The following is a 20,427-nucleotide window of genomic DNA, read 5'->3' as shown; positions in this document are numbered from 1 at the left end:
GCTGTAGTACGATGGCATGATCTTGGCTCACCACAACCTCCACCTTCTGGGTTCAAGCAATTCTTCTGCCTCAGCCTCCCACATAGCTGGGATTACAGGCATGCACCACCACACCCGGCCAATTTTGTATTTTTAGTAGAGACGGTGTTTCTCCATGTTGGTCAGGCTGGTCTGGAACTCCCAACCTCAGGTGATCTGCCTGCCTCAGCTTTCCAGAGTGCTGGGATTACAGGTGTGAGCCACCGTGCCCGACCCAAGTTGTAGGAGTTCTTTATACCAGTACCACACTATTTTGGTTATTGTAGCTTTGTAGTAAGTTTTAAAATCAGTTAGTATGAGAACTTCAGCTTTGTTCTTCTTTTTCAATATTGCTGTGGAGATTTAGGATTCCTTGAGATTATATATAAATTTTAGGATGGATTTTTCTAATAGTACTAAAAACACTGGTTCATTGGTTTATGTCAGTCTTATCAAAATAAATACATCAGTTTCAGTAGTACTGATTATGTTAAGCTTATTAAACTTCACTCTTCCCATATAACAGTTCTGAGTCTTAACAGGAATCCTACATTTTTCTTATAATTGAAGTTAAATAGAGAAAGCAAGTCAGGAAGAAGAGGATAAAAATCTAAAAGGGAGTCCAGTGTCACAGAAATTTGTTGAAGGATATGAAGTATAAATTTTTCTTTTGCCACAAAATTAATCTGAAACATATCATAAGGTTTTTGATAAGTCATTGGACTTCATATTTGAAATGGTGATAGGGTTATATGTAACCAAACCTTGAGATCATACAATGAGCTATGTTTAATTATAACTCATTGTAAGCAGTCTTACACTGTAGAACTTGACATCTCCTTTTTCTTTTTAAAAGTTGGGCAAGTAGCTGGGCAGTGGCTCATGACTGTCATATCAGCTACTGGGGAGACTGAGCTGGATGGATCCCTTGAGGCCAGGAGTTTTGAGGCTGCAGTGAGCTGTGATCATGCCACTGTGCTCAAACCTGGGCAACAGAGCAAGGCCCCATCTTAAAAAAAGTTTTTAAAATTTGTTTTTAATTTCTTAAAAAAGTAAAGTTTTTATTTTTAGTTATAATACATTCCTTAAAAAGACATTGCTAGGCTACTGCTACGTCTTTTTCCAGAATTGTTCCTAGTTTTATAGCTTAGTCTTGTCAAAATAAGCATTTTGGGTATATGTTTTGAATACATTGTATAATAATATCAAAGCAACCTAACAGAATCATATCTGTTATTTTTTTGTCTTCCAGAATCTCTACATAAGGAAGTGCAGGATTTGGCCTTTCTAGATGTTGTATCCAAACTTCGCAGTCATGAGAACAAAAGTGTTGCCCAGCAGGCCTCTCTCACAGAGCAGAGACTTACTGTGGAAAGCTGAGAACTGCCCGATACATGGCATCATCCCATCTCTGATTTCCCCTCCGTCCTCCATCCAGCTGCCTCTTCCACTTCATTCTCTACCATACCACTTGTGCATGCATGTAATGTTCTAATACCAGTTGAAGAACTGCTGTAGGTACTTGCCTAATAAGATTTCTTAACCCATAGTTAGTGTGAACATGACTTTGTCAAAGGCAAGTCTCCACCCATAACTGTTCTCTCGTATTCCTGTTGCTTGAGCTACATTAAGTAGAATGTGCATGTTGTAGTCCTATGATGACGTAAACTTGGTACTACATAATGACTTGCTCCACACATGCAGTAAACTACATAATGATGTACTGGTAAACTAGAAACAATGCAGCAGGATCTGTCTAGTTATTAAAGATGAAACTGAATAGGAAAAGTAGCTCCATTTTTTGGTGCTTGGGAAGCACAGTGAACAAAAAAAGCTGTATGGCTGCTTATTCATTAGTCTTTCCTACTAATGTCAAACCGACGGTACCTAGAGTTAAATAAAATTCCAGTGCTCTTACTCTTTAACCTATGGTTTCTCTTTTTTCCTTTGTAGACTATTGAAACTGCCACCACAAACTTGGCAAGACTTTCTGAGGTTTCTGATTCCGTATTTAATTGACTGTCATCAATAGCCCGATATTGAAAAACATTTGTAGTTTTCAGTGTGAAACTAAGGGTTTGAAGAATTGCTATTACAATCCCTATTATAAAGCATTTGTGTTTTGCCAGTATTTTAATTTCTGATACATATGCTGTTTCACCCAGGAACTACTTCTACCAGTTAATCAACATTGTCCAGCACTTGTCTGTAAAACTCATTTGGCATTTGTTTTCAACTGAGTAAACTGAGTATATAGTTCATTGAAGAACGGATTTTTTTTTTTTTTTTTTTTTTTGCTGATTTTCATTATTCAGCTAGAAAGTGAGAAGTTTTATCTCCCATAGTCCTTTTAAATCTTATGTTAACAACACTTGCAGGACATAGAAGGAAAGATGAAGAAATAAGTTTGTCAGGACTAAAGAAAGGAAGGCAGGTTATAAAAGCCATTGTAGCCAGTCCAGTTCATTCTGCAGATGGCCTCATACCAATCGCTGTTAGAGCTTCCCACCTCCACTTTCCCACTGAGAACTGCAGCAATTTTAAAGGATATGAGAAAGCCAAGATTCAACAGATGAGAAGAGCCCCCTTGGCGAAATATAGTGTACTTTTCACTGCCACTGCCACCACCAAATGGGTTTTTAGAGCTTTGAAACATAATCTTTGTAAATTAATCAAAACCTCCCTGTGACCCACCTGCCTTTCTCCCCATACCCAAATTTGACTACTACTGCCCTAAGAGGCAAGATGGACTTTAATATAGAAGGACTGCAGGACAGTAGAAAGGGCTGCCACAGAGGTGACAGGAGCTCCTTCCTCTTTAACATGAGATGCTACACATCTCTGTGGGTAATCCAAGTTGGACTTTTGACTCTAAAACACCTATAATTCAAGTAAGTTAAAATCCTGATGGAGAAAAATTAAAAATAAAAAAATAAAAACGAAAAAATCCTAATGGAGGTAAAGAATCTTGACTTATGTTCTGCTACACTTACTATAAGAATGATATTATTTGTTGTCTTTCTCCTGTGCTGGATAGTGGACTATATTTTATTATAGGCTTTGAAAGACTAATGTTGCATAACTGTTCATATTAACTTAATAAATAGTATAAGAAGCTATAATGGCATCATTTGGTTTGTTTGTATATTTTGTCTATATTTCCAACTCCTAGAATAGGGCTTGCTATTGATGCTCAACAAATATTTGTTGACTGAATGAATCCTATATCCATGAAGTTTCCAGACTGTCTGAACTAATTCCAGAAAGACAGACTGACTCATAGAGAGTTTGAGATTTGATAGTTTGTCTGACTTTAGGGAAAAAATTTTAACAAAAGCATCCTAAAATCATAGATGTGAGAGAAGTTACCCATCTGGGCCAGCTGCCAGCCATCAATTTGCTAATATGTTAGGAACTCCCATCTCCAGCAAAATAAAGTGCAGTTCAAATTACTGATCATTCTACAGAGAGACCAGAAGGCTGTCCCCTTATCACAGGGACCACCAAATTAGATGACACACTGATGTGCCATTGCAGTGGATGGAAGAGTCTATAGACTGTACCATCCCATATCTCCTGCCACCTAATCTTAGTTGTAGAGGCCACTGTTAAATTTGTTTGCTACCCACTAAGAGTACATTCTAAGGGAGACGATAGGAGGAATAGCACAACAAAGCCTTAACTGTCATTTTGAGCCATAGAAGAAAAGGCCAGGAATTCAAGCAAAGAAGATGCCTGAGTGCAATGCACTAGAATACCCCTTTCCTTCCAACCCCATTAGCAACTTGAGTCATGCTAACCACTCACCTAGACTGTAACCTCATTGTGCTCAAAGCAAACACTAGCCCATAACCCAGTGTTTTCCTCGATAAAAACATGTTTTGAGCATACTGTCTTAAGAATGGAGATATAGAAGAACACTTTTTCATCTAAAATTATTTCTTGAATAGAATGCAATTCTCATGTGCAAGCATTTAGTCTGAAGTGTTCTGAATGATGCTACATGTGAAGAATTCGAAAAAGAAATGCTCTTTGGTATAATTAGGAGGCTTATTAGTAATTCTCTTGAACATACCGGGTGAGGATATCTAGATGTTAAGACATTTACTTAGGTGAGCATAACCCTTTGTATCCAGCTGTTAACTGGAATCAGTGAACTTAAAAGACACTGTAACATTTGTATTATACAAGTGTCTATTAAAAAGCATGTAATAATATTTGGTATGAATCCTAATAGCTATAGCCAAGAAAACTGAGGTCTTTTTTACAGGTATGATCTCTAACTTTGCCTACATACATATATACAAATACATATATGCCACGTAGCTTCCTAAGAGTATGTTTTATAGGTGTGTATGATTAAAGTCTTGTATACTTTAAAAGGGTGATATAGGGCACAGAGTATGGTCTTTGGATACTGTCTAATCTGTAGTCAGATCCTGGGTCTGTTAGATATTGGCTGTGTGGCCACAGCCAAGTTACTTAAATTCTTTGGGCCCAATTTCTCATCAATATGACAAGTTTAATAATCCCAATTCCCTTAGGATTTTCATGACAATTGATTAATTTTTAGACAATCAAGATGGTAAACACAATTGTGATACCTTAAGGACGAAACTATATACTCCCCTCTTGCTGCTGCAGGATTCCCAACTTTTATTCAAAAAACAACCCCAAACAGAAAACAGTGTGCCTATTAATAGTTTATAATGTGGAAACAAATCATGCCTATCATCCCAACACTTTGGGAGGCTGAGGCGAGCAGATCACTTGAGGTCAGGAGTTCAAGACCAGCCTGGCCAACATGGTCAGGAAACCCCGTCTCTACTAAAAATACAAAAATTAACCAAGCGTCAGGATGCATACCTAGGTAATCCAGCTACTTGGGAGGCTGGGACAGGAGAATTGCTTGAACCTGGAAAGCAGAGGTTGCAAAGAGCCAAGATCATGCCACTGCACTCCAGCCTGGACAACAGAGCAAGACTCCATCACAAAATAAAATAAAACTTTTAATGAAATTGAGTTTTTTAGCTGTAGCCACAGAGACACTATCTAACAACGCTTTGAAAATGGACAATAAACATCTGTCTCCCATTAATAACACTAGACAGGAACTTAATATGATGACAATTCATTTTTATATATTGGAACCAAATTATCAAACAAAACTTAGGCCAGGTAGGTACTGCTGCCTACAGTTCTTCTGACCTTTGTTCCCTTAGTATTGTCATACTTGCCCAAAGACAAATATAGAGGCTCCCACTTTGTAAAAAAAAAAAAAAAAAAAAAAAAACCAGGGTGTTGTTATCAAAAGCACCCTCTTCTCACAAGTGGCTCTAATGGTTTCTCTAGTCTCCAGCATTATCAACCCAGCTTTCAGGGAGTAAAAATGAAGCAAGAAGGCTATCAAAGGCATTAATCAGGGATCAGGTGGCAAGTGACTTGAATTATGTACCCACTACCACCTGAAAAAGTAGAGTATTATTTATGGAACTAGTCCATGGCCCAGAGATCAGTGGTTTTGCTGGTAGGCATGTGTGCAATCTTATTTTAATCTGCTTAATTATATACAGTGATAACCCCATTCACTCTTGTGTAGACTTTATAGTGTTTAGTGCTGATCACTTACAAAGGGCACATATATAGAGAACGTTCTGTTTCAAGATTGTTTTAAAGAATTAACTAGCTAGATTTTTTTTTTTTTTTTGATCATCAAGAAACTAAAGCCTAATCCTGTCACACTTTGAAGGTCCTTAGTTTCCAGGTTTTGAATTTTTAAAAATTATATCACTTTAAAGATTTTTATTAGACTTTATCTTTAAAGTTTTGTAAGGTTTTTTTTTTTTTTTTTTTTTTTTTTTTTGAGACAGAGTCTCACTCTGTTGCCCAGGCTGTAGTGCAGTGGTGCTCACTGCAACCTTCACCTCCCAAATTCAAGTGATTTTTATGCCTCAGCCAACCAAGTAGCTGAGATGACAGGCATGCATCACATGCCCAGTTATTTATTTATTTTTTTTTTAGCAGGGTTTTTGTATTAACAGGGTTTCACCACATTGGCCAGGCTGGTTTCAAACTCCTGGCTTCAAGTGATCCACCCACCTCAGCCTCCCAAAGTGCTAGGATTACAGGCGTGAGTCACTGCGCTCAGACTAAAAAATTTTAAGTCTTAACTCAGGCTTTGAGTACATATAATTTAAATGTAATGACAGGTCTTTTAAAAAATAGATAATCTATTCAAAATTATATTTGAGAGTCGTTACTATTACAGTAGTTATTACAGCACCTCTGACCTTCACCTCCTTTCAGGGAGGTTCTACTCAACATCCCTGTGCTTAGTTCCTTTATGTCTAGCATAGGCACATCAGACAGATACTAAAACACTTACGAAGGAAGGGGTAATTGAATAGGATTCTAAGATAATGTGAAGAAATATTAACCAGAGGAGCTTTGACTTCAGACCCATCTTTGCAGGAACCCGAAATAGTTCCTAATTCCAACTAAAGCCAACTATCAGTAGTCAGTTCTGTTGCCCCACCGTCCCTTTTTAAGTTTCCAGAATGCAACCCACTCTCCACCATGCTTCTCCTACCATGACTTCCTTTTTTGCGTAGGTAAGAAAAGTGGAAGTGTTAATGAGTCATATTCTGCTCTTTTCACCCACACAGTCTTATCCCCTAGTACCCAGCAGAAGTTAGAGGAAGTAACAGCAGAGTGTCCATTTAGCTTCATCATATCCCAAAGTAATAACTATCAAGTCTTCTGCTTCCTACTCACCTACTTCTTGTCCTCTTGTTACCCTGTCACATGATTCTAAAATACAGTGACTTCCCCTAAGCCACTACAAGTGAGAACAAGATGTTCACTGACCTGAGAAAAATATCTGACAAAAATTCATTTCCTGTTAATGAGAGAACAGCCTCGCATTTGTATGTGTTATAATCTGATCTGACAGTTAGTTCATAGAAAGCATGCTTTGTTACACCTGTGCCTAACTTCTGATGCAAAGCTTCAGATGCTTTCCTATAGCAGGTGCCCAGTGTGTTTTACATGGTTGAAGCATTGTACCATGCATAGCTATATCCTTTCTTTCCCCCACTTAATAAGAATCTCACATTACTAAGAACTAATGAAGTTTTTATAAACCTCATTTTTAATAGCTGCATATTTTTTGTTCTTTGTTGTGTTCCTTTTTTGTTTTTTGTTCTTTTCTTTGAGACTGCGTCTTGCCCAGGCTGGAGTGCAGTGATGCGAGCTTGGCTCACCACAGTCGCAACCTCCTGAGTTCAAGCAATACACCTCAGCTTCCAAAAAGCTGGGACCGCAGGCATCACCCACTATGCGTTTTTTCTATTTTTGTTTTTGTTTTAATGTTCCAGAGATGAAGTTTTGCTTTGTTGTGCGGGCTAGACTTGAATTCCTGGACTCAAGTGATCCTCCCAAAGTGCTGTAATTATAGGCATGAGCCACCATACCCCCATATTCTTTAATTATATAGCTGCACCACAATTTTACTTAACCTTTTTCTGCATCTAGACATTTAAGACATATTCTGAGTTTTAAAAAACAAACCCTAAATACAAGGTTGTGTTTTCAGGTGCTAGGGTAATTCCTCAACTAAAAACTATGTGACCTGTCAGTCCCTTTATTCTCTGCCCCTAATCCTAAATCAAAGGCCCAATCCTTTCTTCCTCAGGGAACCTGATCAATATCTCAGTGTGGCAGAGCTGCCCCAGCTCTGTGCAACCCTTCCTGATGCACCCTTACTTTTCATCACCTCTTGGACACTCTACTTCAGTCAAGCCCTCCCCACTCTCCCAAGGGAACCCACAACAGTACCTCCTCCTGGGCATCCAAGCATTACATCACTTATATTCAACATCTACCACCACCCTATTATCAAATGTATCAGAGTGGGACCAGAGTGTACCAGAAGAGGTATATAGCACACCTACAAGTACCCACAGAACTGATGTTTAGCTAATTGGAGTCTAATTGCCTCTTAGCACTGCCATCAACTGCTAGCAACATATTTGCACCTCTAACCAAAACTGTGAACCACCACTCTGATCTTTTCCAAGCTGATAAACACTCTCCAGGTACCACTCACATGGAGAGGGGAGGGAAAGGGTGGAGAGCCTCTTCTTCCACAAGAGTCATCATTAAACACTCTTGACTATGCTATCACCTGGCCAACCCATTTCTTCCTCTATAGACTAGGGATGGAAAACTAGGGGCCCTCACACATGTTTTGTTTGTTCCATATGGTACTTTCTTTAAAATGAAGAAGAAAAGGAGAAAAAATAGTTTTAAACATTTAAAATGTAAATGATTTTGCATAGAAATCCATTTCTCTGGCTTTTCTTTTAAAATGAGGAGATCTGACAACCAGGGACTCTACATTTCAGGAGAGGAGGATGTGGCTGGGGCCCCCTTTAGATGACATCCCTACCTGGTCGTTCACCTAAACTGCATAGTCCCTGGAAGCCTATGCATCTGTGACCCTGTGGATGGAGGCTGTCCTGCTTCCAGAGCAGGAGAAAGGAAAGTGGATTTTTAGGGGCAGAGAACAGCACTATGGGAAAGGTCATTTAGTTTAAAGGAGGTCCAAATATTAGACCCAGAGTCATTTGTATGTCCTATGCAAACTTGCACTGCTTTTAGACCCCCCCAGAGAAAAGATTTGCCATCCTGAGAGTCAGTGACAGCTGCAGTCTGACAAGTGGCAGGAGCATGAAAACAGCTGCAAGCCACGCCCAAGCCTGCACTTACCACATCCTGCTGATGGGAGGCAGCTGGTGCTGGCCCTCCTCTCCCCTCTCCTCTCACGGGGCTGGCAGCAGCTTGTGGCAACTGCAGGGATTTAGAAAGCCACTTAGCTGGGTCAGGAATGTAGCCCTTCTCCTGAAGCCAAAGGCATCTTCACCATCCTCTCTATCCCCAGGCGTCAGGGGCTCTTATGCAATATGGAACCCTGCTCACCCAAGCTTTTTGCACTCTGCTCTTGGAGGCCTTCATTTGGAGAATTCCTAACACAGACAATACCTGCCAACCTCCCAGGCTAACCTAACCAACCACAATTTCCTCTTTATAGCCAACCCCACAGAAATGAGCCTCCTCATTTTGAAGGGCTCATACAATTAAAAGTTCTGCTCCATTCCCAGCCAAGATCTCAATGAAAATAAACATTTTGCTCCTAAATTTTTGAACGACAGCATGTACCAAAGAACAGTATGTTCCTTATATGCCCCAGAGTGAGTAATTCCCAATGGACTCAAGAAAGACCAGATAATTCTCCATGACTTAAGCCAACAAGGGTTGCATAGACCAGGAGCTAGAACACGGCAACCGCAGAGGAATAGTTGCCAAACCTTGCGTTCGTTAGAGGTGGCCAACCCAAAGCCAAAAACATGCAAGAACTCCCGTATCCCTGCCATATCTGAAAAAGAATATAGCATCAATGTGTTAAAAATGTCTTTGTAACAAATATGAATTATTTTTTCAACATTCAGCTCTCCTTCTTAACAGAACCCTGATTTTGTTCAAGAACTAGTATGCTAAGCTTAAAATAGTCCAATTTTCTAGCTTTCCAAGCTAGTGCTACAGTTCCATAGAAATCTTTGGATATGGCATCCTTTAATGAATAGAAAGGCAAAGACCTGCTGGGCAAAGGCTGTTTGCCCCTTCACTTTTTCCTTTTTTTTCTCCTTCTTGCTTCAAATATGGACCCAAGAAGTACAACAACCCTTTAGCAACCATTAGGTACAAACCTGAGGATGAAGCCTGTACCTCAAGGACAGTGGAGCAGAAAGGTACAAAGAGTTGGGGTCCACAGGAGCATCAGTGAGCTGGAGTAGCAGCTCCATGCTGAAGACCTTCATGCTGATTGCAGGAGACACACACACCTGCCTGTTGAAATCCCTCATGCAGGGTTTTCCATTATTTGAAGTGGAATAAAATCTTGATTCATGAAGCCAGTAGTTAATGTATCAAAATCTCCCCAGGACAATTTGTTCTGCTTAAAGGCCATAGCCACAGAACTCATGAAAACAGAGTCCAAAAGATTAAACAACTGGGGTACCAGCTTTAATCCAAAACACCCCAAGCAGCCTGACTTTCTAACCCAACAGTCTTCTTCAGTACCCAAAGATTTATCTACTATGTCAGGCACGGTGTTGAGAGAAGATAAACGTAAACCTGACTATTGAGCAAACAAGTGAGGGCTTTAACCAAGGCATGAACAGAGCTATGGGGCTCTGTAGAAGTGACTCTGGGTTATCTGGGCCCCTTTGGGCAGAGAGTACATAGGTAGCAAGGAAGGGTGGAAGCAAAAGTAAAGGCTGGGAAAATAGAGCAGAACAGATGGCAGGGTCCGGAAGTGAACATGAGCCATTTAAACTTTGTATTATATAATGGAAAAACCAAGGTTTCTACATAAAAAATGGGTATATTTGTTTTATGTTTTGTTCTAGCAATAATAAACCAGAATTATTGCTAATGGGGGTGGGGCAGGCTAGCAGAAAGGAAATTCATAGGTAATTGTGATGAATTTCTAATGTTGGGAGACAATTCTCCATGGATATCTTTTGTTTCTATATCTCTGTGAAAGACAGCTTCAGTTTTTGTCTTTTCAACTACCTTTCCAAGGATGTTTTTATACCAAACAGCCTTGTAAGATAGAGACAGTGTCTCCCTGGGACAGGTAGATTTATTTTTACTGTACAGAAATAAAGATAAGGTCTCCCTCAGGGGCAAAGGTTGGTCAGAATCACTTGCAGACCCCTTTATAAGACTGCGGTTTCCTAAACTCAGTTTCTTCGCTGGGGCATAAACCCGCTGTGTGTGTAGTATCCATCTGGGCCACTGTTCCCTGTGGGATTTGGGAAGCAAGAGAAACTACTGCAAACATGAAATTCATTTTGCCAGAGGTCAATGCATAATAAAGTCCTTTCGGTCTGACCCAGGAGTCTCAGGCCTTCTCTCAGCATCTATGAAGCCGTGGCAGCTAACTTACTAGCTTGCAAGAAGGGTAACCTCTCCAACACTTCACAATTTTTCATACTTAAACCAGGATTTTTTTGAGAGGAAGGGTCTGGCATACTTTTATGGGGCTAGAGATTGAAAAAGAAGATAATTCTGAAGTATCTGAGTTGGGTGACTGGGCAGAAGATGGTAGTGACGTTAACCAAAAGGTGGAAAAGCGGATTGTTGTAAAATGAGTTGGCTTTGACACATTTGGTTGGAAGCACCTAGAGGGTCTTGAGGAGGAGATACCCAGTGGGCAGGTTCTTATTCCAGCTGAGCCATGAGTACAGGGGATGCTCTATAAACAAACTGAACCCCCCAAGCCTCAGTGTCCATTCAGGACGTTCTAACTCACACATCATTGTGCCACCTCAGGGTCCCCAGGAAACACTAACAACATACTTTTTCTAAAAACAAAAAAAATGCTTAAAGTAGTCAGATGTGGTGGTGTGCACCTGTGGTCACACTTACTTTAATGGCTAAGGTGGAAGGATTGCTTGAGCCTGAAAGGCAGAGGTTGCAATGAGCTGTGCTCATGCTACTGCACTCCAGACTGGGCAACAGAGGAAGACTTTATCTAAAAAAAAAAAAAAAAAAAAAAAAAAAAAAAAAAAAAAAAAAAAAAAAGGTGTGCTTTAGCCAACACTTATGGAGTCAAATCACCCTGGAGCTGGAGCCTGGGCATCTGAATTTTGGTAAAGCTCCAAATGTGATTCTGATCTGCAGCCAAAGTGGAAAAGCACTGGCTATTAGAACCAAGGGCAATGTTCCTTTCCTTAAAGTCCTCAGAGTGTGACCTGGCCAACAAGAGTCCTCACCTTATTTGGTCAAATAGGTGGCCATTTCCTGAATTGGTACCCCAGGATTTCTGTTCCACCTCCATCCTTTATGAGGCCACTGAGTTCTGACTCAGGGACCAATTAGCACTTGCCAAGTAAAGCACTGACTGTACTTCAAGTGATGAGACATCCCGAGCCACCCAGCTCCCAGATGTTGCTCTAAAGTAGACATTATCTCCCAGAATGGTTCAGAGATATTTTTGCTCCCCTAAACTTTCTGGAATCCTGCTTGACACATCCTCTGGATTAATCATCAGGATACCCTGATGCCCAGTATATGGGGCATAGCCCCAGACACAACCATCCCCCACCGCCACCATCCTTGTATGAAAAACACTTGATCATGCTGGATTATCTTTCTGATATGCTGTTGAATTTGGTTAGCTAGTATTTTCTTGAGGATTTTTGCATCTACATTTATCAGGGATATTGGTCTGTAGTTTCCTTTTTATGCTGTTGTTATGTCCTTTCCTGGTTTTGGTATTGTGGTGATAATGGTTTCATAGAATGATACGGGGAAGATTCCCCCTTTCTCTGTCTTTTGGAAGAGTGTCAATAGTATTGGTAGCAAATCTTTGAATGTCTGATAGAATTCAGCTGTGGGCTGGGCACGGTGGCTCCTGCCTGTAATCCCAGCACTTTAGGAGACCCAGGAAGGTGGATCACGAGATCAGAAAATCAAGACCAGCGTGACCAACATGGAGAAACCCCATCTCTACTAAAAATACAAAAATTAGTGGGGTGTGGTGGCAGGCGCCTGTAATCCCAGCTATTCAGGAGGCTGAGGCAGGAGAATCACTTGAACCCAGGAGGCAGAGGTTGCAGTGAGCCAAGATCATACCATTGCACTCCAGCCTGGGTGACAGAGTGAGACTCCATCTCAAGAAAAAAAAAAAAAAAAATCAGCTGTGAACCTCCCTGGTCCTGGACTTTTTTTTTTCTTGATAACTTTCTATTACCATTTCAATATTGGTGCTTGTTATTGGCCTGTTCAGAGTTTTTATTTCTTCCTGGTTTAATCTAGGGGGGTTGCATATTTCCAGGTATTCGCCCATCTCCTCTAGGTTTTCTAGTTTATATGTGTAAAGTTGTCCTTAGTAGCCTTCAATGATCTTTTGTATTTCTGTGGTATCGATTATAATATTTCCTGTTTCATTTCTAATTCAGTTTTTGGATCTTTTCTCTTCATGGTTAACCTCACTAATGGGCTATTAATTTTATTCATCTTTTCTAAGAACCAGCATTTTGTTTCATTTTTGTATTTTTTGTTTGTTTCAATTTCATTTAGTTCTGCCCTTTGTTATTTCTTTTCTGCTCAGTTGGGGTTTGGTTTGTTCTTGTTTCTCTGGCTTCTCGAAGTGTGACTTAGATTTTCTATTCGTGCTCTTTCAGACTTTTTGACAGACATTTAATGCCATGAACTTTCCTCTTAGCACCGCCTTTGCTGTATCCTAGAGATTTTGATAGTTTGTGTCTCTATTGTCATTGAGTTAAAAGAACATTTTAATTTCCATCTTGATTTCGTTTTTGACCCAATAGTCATTCAAGAGCAGGTTAATTTTCATGTATTTGCATGGTCTTAAGGGTTCCTTTTGGAATTGATTTCCAATTTTATTCCACTGTGGTCTGAGAGAAAGCTTGCTATAATTTTGATTTTCTTAAATTTGTTGAGACTTGTTTAGTGGCCTATCCTGTGGTCTATCTTGCAGAATGTTCTATGTGCTGAGGAACACAATGTATATTCTACAGTTGTTGGGTGGAATGTTCTGTAAGTATATGTTAAGTTCATTTCTTCTAGGGTATAGTTTAAGTCCATTGTTTCTCTGTTGACTTTCTATCTTCATGATCTGTTCAGTGCTGTTAGTAGAGTGTTGAAGTCCCCCACTATTACTGAGCTGCTGTCTATCTCATTCTTAGGTCTAGTAGCAATTGTTTTATAAATCTGGGAGCTCCAGTTTTAGGTAAATATATATGTAGGATTGTGTATTTTCCTGTGGGACTAGTCCTTTTATGATTATAAATGTTCTTCTTTGTCTTTTTTACCTGCTGTTGCCTTTTTTTTGAGACAGAGTCCAGCTCTGTCGCCAGGCTGGAGAGCAGTGGCACGATCTTGGCTCACTGTAACCTCCGGCCTCCAGGTTCAAGTGATTCTCCTGCCTCTGCCTCCTGAGTAGCTGGGATTACAGGTACATGCTGCCACACCCAGTTAATGTTTGTATTTTTAGTAGAGATAGGGTTTCATCAAGTTGGCCAGGATGGTCTCAATCTCCTGACCTCATCATCCTCCCGCCTCAGGCCGCCTCAGGCTCCCAAAGTGCTGAGTTTACAGGTGTGAGCCACCACGCCAGGCCATTGCTGTTGCTTTAAAGTTTGTTTTGTATAAGAATAGCAATTCCTGCTCACTTTTGGTGTCCACTTGCATGGAATATCTTTTTCTACCACTTTATCTTGAGTTTATATGAGTCCTTACGTATCAAAGACTTCATGACCAAGAACTGAAAAGCAAATGCAACAAAAACAGAGACAAATAGATGGGACTTAGTTAAACTAAAAAATTTCTGCACAGCAAAAGAAATAGCAGATTAAACAGACGACCTACAGAGTGGAAGAAAATCTTTGCAATCTATGCATCTGACAAAGGACTAATATCCAGAATCTACAGGGGAATTCAAACAAATCAGCAAGAAAAGGAAACAAACCATCCCATCAAAAAGTGGGTTAAGGACATGAATAGACAATTCTCAAAAAGAAGATTTACAAATAGCCAACAAGCATAGGAAAAAATGTTCAACATCACCTATGATCAAGGAAATGCAAATCAAAGTCACAATGCAGTATCACATTATTTCTGCAAGAATGGCCATAATTAAAAAACATAATAGATGTTGGCATGGATATGGTGAAAAAGGAACACTGTTACACTGTTGGTGGGAATGTAAGTAAACTAGTACCACTATTGAAAACAGTGGGGAGATTCCTTAAAGAACTAAAAGTAGATCCAGCAATCCCACTCCTGGGTATCTACCCAGAGGAAAAGACATCATCATATGAAAAAGATACTAGCACATGCACGTTTATAGCAGCACAATTCACAATTGCAGAAAGAGGGAACCAGCTCAAGTGCTCATCAATTAGTAAAGAAACTGTGGTACACACACACACACACACACACACACACACACGTATGTATGTATACATACACACCATGGAATACTACTCAGCCATAAAAATGAATGAAATGATGGCATTTGAGCAAACTGGATAAAAATGGAGACCATTATTTTAAGTAAAGAAACTCAGGAATGGAAAACCAAACGCTGTATGTTCTCACTCATAAGTTGGAGCTGAGCTATGAGGCTGCAAAGGCATAAGAATAACACCATGGACTTTGGGGACCCAGAGGGAATGAGTGGGACAGGGTGAGAAATGATTACACACTGGGTGCAGTGTACACTGCTCGGGTAATGAGAGCACCAAAATCTCAGAAATCAACACTAAAGAACTTATTCATGTAACCCAACACCACCTGTTCCTTAAAAACCTATTGATATTTTAAAAAATGGAAAAAAGGTTGTTCTCTCAAAGAGCCAAATATCACATGTTCTTACTTATAAATGGGAGCTAAATGATGAGAACTCATGAATACAGAAGGGAACAACAGACACTGTGGTCTACCTGAGGGTGGAGGGAGGGAGGAGGAGAAGGAACAGAAAAAATAACCATTAAGTACTGGGTTTAACACCTGGGTGATGAAATAGTATATACAACAAACCCCATGACACAAATTTACCTGTATAACAAACCTTCACATGTACCCCAGAACTTAAAACTTTTTTAAAAAAGAAAAGGTTATCCTTCCTTTCCTTTGCAGGGCCCCTGATGGGTAGCCATGTAGTTCAGCACACATATTCTTATTACTATTTGAACCTAAACTAACAAGATTCATAAGAATCCCTATTCATAATATCACAAGAGTTTTCTCTGCTTAATCTTGATCTCACCTTCTAGTAACATAGCTTTGCTAAAATATGGTCAGTTAAGGAATCCTTCAAACCTGGGAGAAACTCAAAATTTATTAGAAAAAGTTTAATCAAAGGCCAAATCTCTACCCACATTTGCAATTCCTATTTGATGCTTAAACATAATTAGGGAGGTGAAGGAAGGTGGAGAAAAACAGAGATGCCCTAGGAGGGTGTATTAGTCTGTTTTCACACTGCTATAAAGAACTACCTGAAACTGGGTAATTTATGAAGAAATGAGGTTTAATTGACTCACAGTTATACAGGCTGTACAAGAAGTGTGACTGGGAGGCCTCCGGAAACTTACAATCATGACAGAAGGTGAAGGGGAAGTGAGCACCTTCTTCACATGGTGGCAGGAGAAAGGGTTTGGGGGGAAGTACCACACACTTTTAAACCATCATGAGAACTATCACCGGAATAGCAAGGGGAAAATCTGCCCCATGATCCAATCAACTCCCACCAGACTCTTCCTCCAATTCGACATGAAGTTTGGGCAGGGACACAAATCCAAACCAAAGGAGGTTAGACATTTGCTGTATTCAGGATGCAGGCCTGAGCTCATCTGGTGTTGACTGACAGTTGTCAGGCTCAGTTCATCTTTAAAACAATACATCTTGGCGGCTGGGTGCAGTGGCTCATGCCTGTAATCCCAGCACTTTGGGAGCCAAGGTGAGTGGATCACCTGAGGTCAGGAGTTTGAGACCAGCCTGGCCAACATGGTGAAACCCCTTTTCTACTAAAAATACAAAAATCAGCTGGATCTGGTGGCATGCACCTGTAATCCCAGCTACTCAGGAGGCTGAGGCAGAAGAATCTCTTGAACCTGGGAGGCAGAGGGTTGCCGTGAGCCAAATTCACACCATTGCACTCCAGTCTGGGTGACAGGTCAAGACTCCATCTCCAAAAAAAAAAAAAAAAAAAAAAAAAAAAAAATCTTACAGACAGGTAGAAATAATTCTATTTTACAAATTAGAAGTCTGTCTTTTAGATGAGCATATGCTTTCTATCTAAAACAAATTGCCATAGACTGGGTGGGTTCAACAAGAAACATGGTTCTGGAGACTGGGAAGTCCAAGATTAGGGAGCCAGCATTGTTGGGTTTTTCATGAGGCCCCTCTTCCTGGTTATGACCTCAATGGCCTTTGCTTGTTACCTAATGAATACAGTGTGTACTTACAGTAAAGTAAGCTAGAGAGAAAATGTTATTTAAAAATCATAAAGAAAAGGAAAATGTATTCTTCATTAAGTGGAAATGGATCATCATAAATATCTTCGTCCTCCTCATTTTCATGTAGAGGAGGCTGAGGAGGGGGAGATAAAGGAAGAATTGATCCTGCTGTTTCAAGGATGGCAGAGAAGAAAGAAAATCCATGTACACAAGGACTCACTCAGTTCAAACCCATGTTATTCAAGGGTTAGCTGTATTTCAAAATTCAAAATAATCTAAAACAGTTTTGGTCCTAAGAAACGCTCAGACTAATCTGTGTGCCGGTTAGAGCTGAGTGGCACTTAGAGCTTGGCCACTATTTACTTCATGGCCTTAGACAAGTTACTTTATCTTTCCCATCCTTGGTGCCCTCTCCTATAAGATGTAGTGTATTATATGTATATATATATCATATGAAATGCATGTTAATCAACTGTTTATCTTATAGGTAAGGCTTTTGGTCAGCAGTAGTTAACTATCAGTAGTTGAGTTTTGGGGGAATCTAAAGTTATACAGGCATTTTGACCAAAATTGAGGTTAGCATCTTTACCTTCTGCATTGTTCTAGAGTCAAAAACATTTTCATTATGCTTACCATTTTGCTGAGCATTCATAATCTGAAAATCCAGAATCTGATATCTCTAATGGGCATTTCCTTTGAGCATAATGTCAGTACTCAAAAAGCTTTGGATTTGGGAGCATATTGGGTTTTGGATTAGGGATACTCACCTGGTATACAACAAATTGGTTTCCTTTTTTCTAAAAGCTACCAAAAGAGTTTTTCCCTGTGTAAAGTCTGTACAATATCCTTCGGGCTTAGTGAGTGAACAACCTCCTAGAGCCTTCACAGATGCTGAATAACATATGTTCAAATGTGCAGTCCATACACTTTAATTTCTTTGATGACAGAGTCAATAATGGAATCAACATCTTATAAAGGCATTTTCTGTCTCTCATTTGTTTTAATACTTCCCTTTCCCACCCTAGAACTTGGTACAATGTTTGATATACATGAGGCTCAAAAGAACTGTGTTGAGAGTCAGTGCTAGCAATTGTTTAAGAAAGGCAGAATAATGAAAACATCAGTAGAAATTAAACTAGAAGGCAGCCAGAGTCCTGAGATGAACTGTCCTAAAAAGTCATGAGATACCCTTGAGAGTCATTTTCTTATCTCATGTTCTCTAATCAAGTTATTGTGGGAGAGGTTTGGGGTGGGGGTACTTCCTTGCTCTAAATGTCTTGGTGGTCATTAAATACCTCCATCACTACAGATTTTGGTTTCTGTAATGGGCATTTTAATATTTTATTAAGTTAGCAGAAATGGTAATGTAGAACACATAAAAGACATTAATAAGGTTTTTTCCCTTTTTTAATCTAGGTGCAAATCTTGAATTAAAATTAACAATTTTCAATTTAAAACATAAGTATCAATGATGAAGTATTAATTCTGCACAGCTTTAAATAAGGCTTAACTCTAGGTGTCACAAATTAAATGTTTTTAATCCTTTGATCCAGTTATTCCACCATTAACAATCTATCTTAAGGAAATAACTAGAGCTATGTGAAAAGTATAGGAAATGCATAAGAAAGGTCACTGCAACTGTATTTCATTCAAAACAGCCTAAATTTATAACAGTGACTGTGTTAATCCATTCTCATGTTGCTATAAAGAACTACCTGAGACTTGGTAATTTATAAAGGAAAGAGTTTTAATTGACTCACAGTTCCACATGGCTGGGGAGGCCTCAGGAAACTTACAATCATGGCAGAAGACAAAGGAGAAGCAACAACTTCTTCATAAGGCAGCAAGAGAGAGAGCAAGTGAGGAGGGAAGTGCCACACTTTTAAACCATCAGGTCTTGTGAGAACTCATTCACTATCATGAGAACAGCATGGGGGAAACTGTCCCCATGATCCAATCAAGAGGTTAGATGAGATTTGGATAGGGACACGGAGCCAAACCATTTTAGTGATGAACTGGCTAAAATTATGGTTTATCTATACCAGCAGCTCTCAAAACTTTTTGGTCACGAGACCCCGTTACATTTTTAAGAATGTTTGTGCCCCCTGAAGAGCTTTGGTTTATGTGGGTTATCTCTATGAATATTTACCATATTAGAAATGAAAAGGGAGACATGTTTAAGACACAGAAATACACAAGCCCACATTCCATTAGCTGTCAGTGATGACATCACATCAGTATACCCAAAATTAATAACAAAATGGGAAATCATGCCTTAATATTAAGAAATAGTTTTGGGGGGGTCCCAGGGCAAGATGGCCAAATAGGTACAGCTGCAGTGCGCAGCTCCCAGTGAGATCGATGTGGAAGGCAAGTGATTTCCACATTTCCACCTGAGGTAACTAGTTTATCTCACTGGGACTAGTTGGACATGGGTGCAGCCCAAGGTGGGTGAGCCAAAGCAGGGTGGGGCATTGCCTCTCCTGGGAAGCACAAGGGGCCAGGGAACTCCCTCTCCTAGCCAAGTGAAGCCATTAGGGGCTGTCCCCTGAACTCCAGTTCAGATAAAAGTACTCTAGCCCATGTGCTTTTCCCATGGTCTTCGCAACCTGCAGACCAGGAGATTCCCTCTGGTACTTACAAACCACAAGGGCCCTGGGTTTCCAGCACAAAACTGGGTGGCCATTTGGGCAGAAACTGAACTAGCCACAGTAGTTCCTTTTTCTTTCTTTCTTTTTTTTTTTTATGCCACAGTGGCACCTGGAACACAAGTGAGACAGAACTGTTCATTCTCCTGGAAAGGGGGCTAAAGCCAGGGAGCCAAGTGGTCTGGCTTGGCGGGTCCCACCACCATGGAGACTAGCAAGCTAACATCCACTGGCTTGAATTCTCACAGCCAGCACAGCAGTCTGAGCTCGACCTCTGTCATTTGATCTCGGTGTGGGGAGGGGCATCTGCCATTGCTGAAGCTCTAGTAGGCAGTTTCAACCCTACAGTGTAAGCAAAGCTGCTGGGAAATCCGAACTGGGCAGAGTCCAACAAAACCCAGCAGCTGCAGGTACTGTCTCACTACATGTCCTTGCTGGGCAGAGCATCTCTGAAAAGAGGCAGCAGCCCATCAGTGACTTATAAATAAAGTCCCCACCTTCCTGGGACAGAACACATAGGAAAAGGGGCAGTAGTGATACAGCTTCAGCAGACCTAAACGTCCCTGCCTGGCAGCACTGAAGAGAGCAGCAGATTTCCCAACACAACATTCAAGCTCTGGTAAGGGACAGATGGCCTCAAGTCACTCCCTGACTCCCGTGTACCCTGACTGGGAGATACCTCCCAGTAGGGGCCAACAGACACCTCATAC

The 20,427-nt window shown here is 40.3% G+C and overlaps 1 protein-coding gene across 4 annotated transcripts in view; it reads left to right on the top strand.

Annotated features, from left to right (window-relative positions):
* The window catches only part of RAP1GDS1 (Rap1 GTPase-GDP dissociation stimulator 1), a 50,999-nt gene extending 47,854 nt beyond the window's left edge, over window positions 1–3,145 (top strand). For all 4 annotated transcript variants that reach the window (XM_032261573.1, XM_032261572.1, XM_032261571.1 and 1 more), the window contains one exon: window positions 1,271–3,145. In XM_032261573.1, the coding sequence (XP_032117464.1) occupies window positions 1,271–1,398 (128 nt within the window). In that variant the 3' untranslated portion in view covers window positions 1,399–3,145. The remainder of the gene's footprint in view (window positions 1–1,270) is intronic.
* The last annotated feature ends 17,282 nt before the right edge of the window (window positions 3,146–20,427 follow it).

Source organism: Sapajus apella, unplaced genomic scaffold, assembly GCF_009761245.1.
Source record: "Sapajus apella isolate SASKATOON/1434 unplaced genomic scaffold, GSC_monkey_1.0 scaffold124, whole genome shotgun sequence".
NCBI lineage: Eukaryota > Metazoa > Chordata > Mammalia > Primates > Cebidae > Sapajus > Sapajus apella.
The sequence above is the reverse complement of the archived record's forward strand: the minus strand, read 5'-3'. Positions and strand labels throughout refer to the sequence as shown.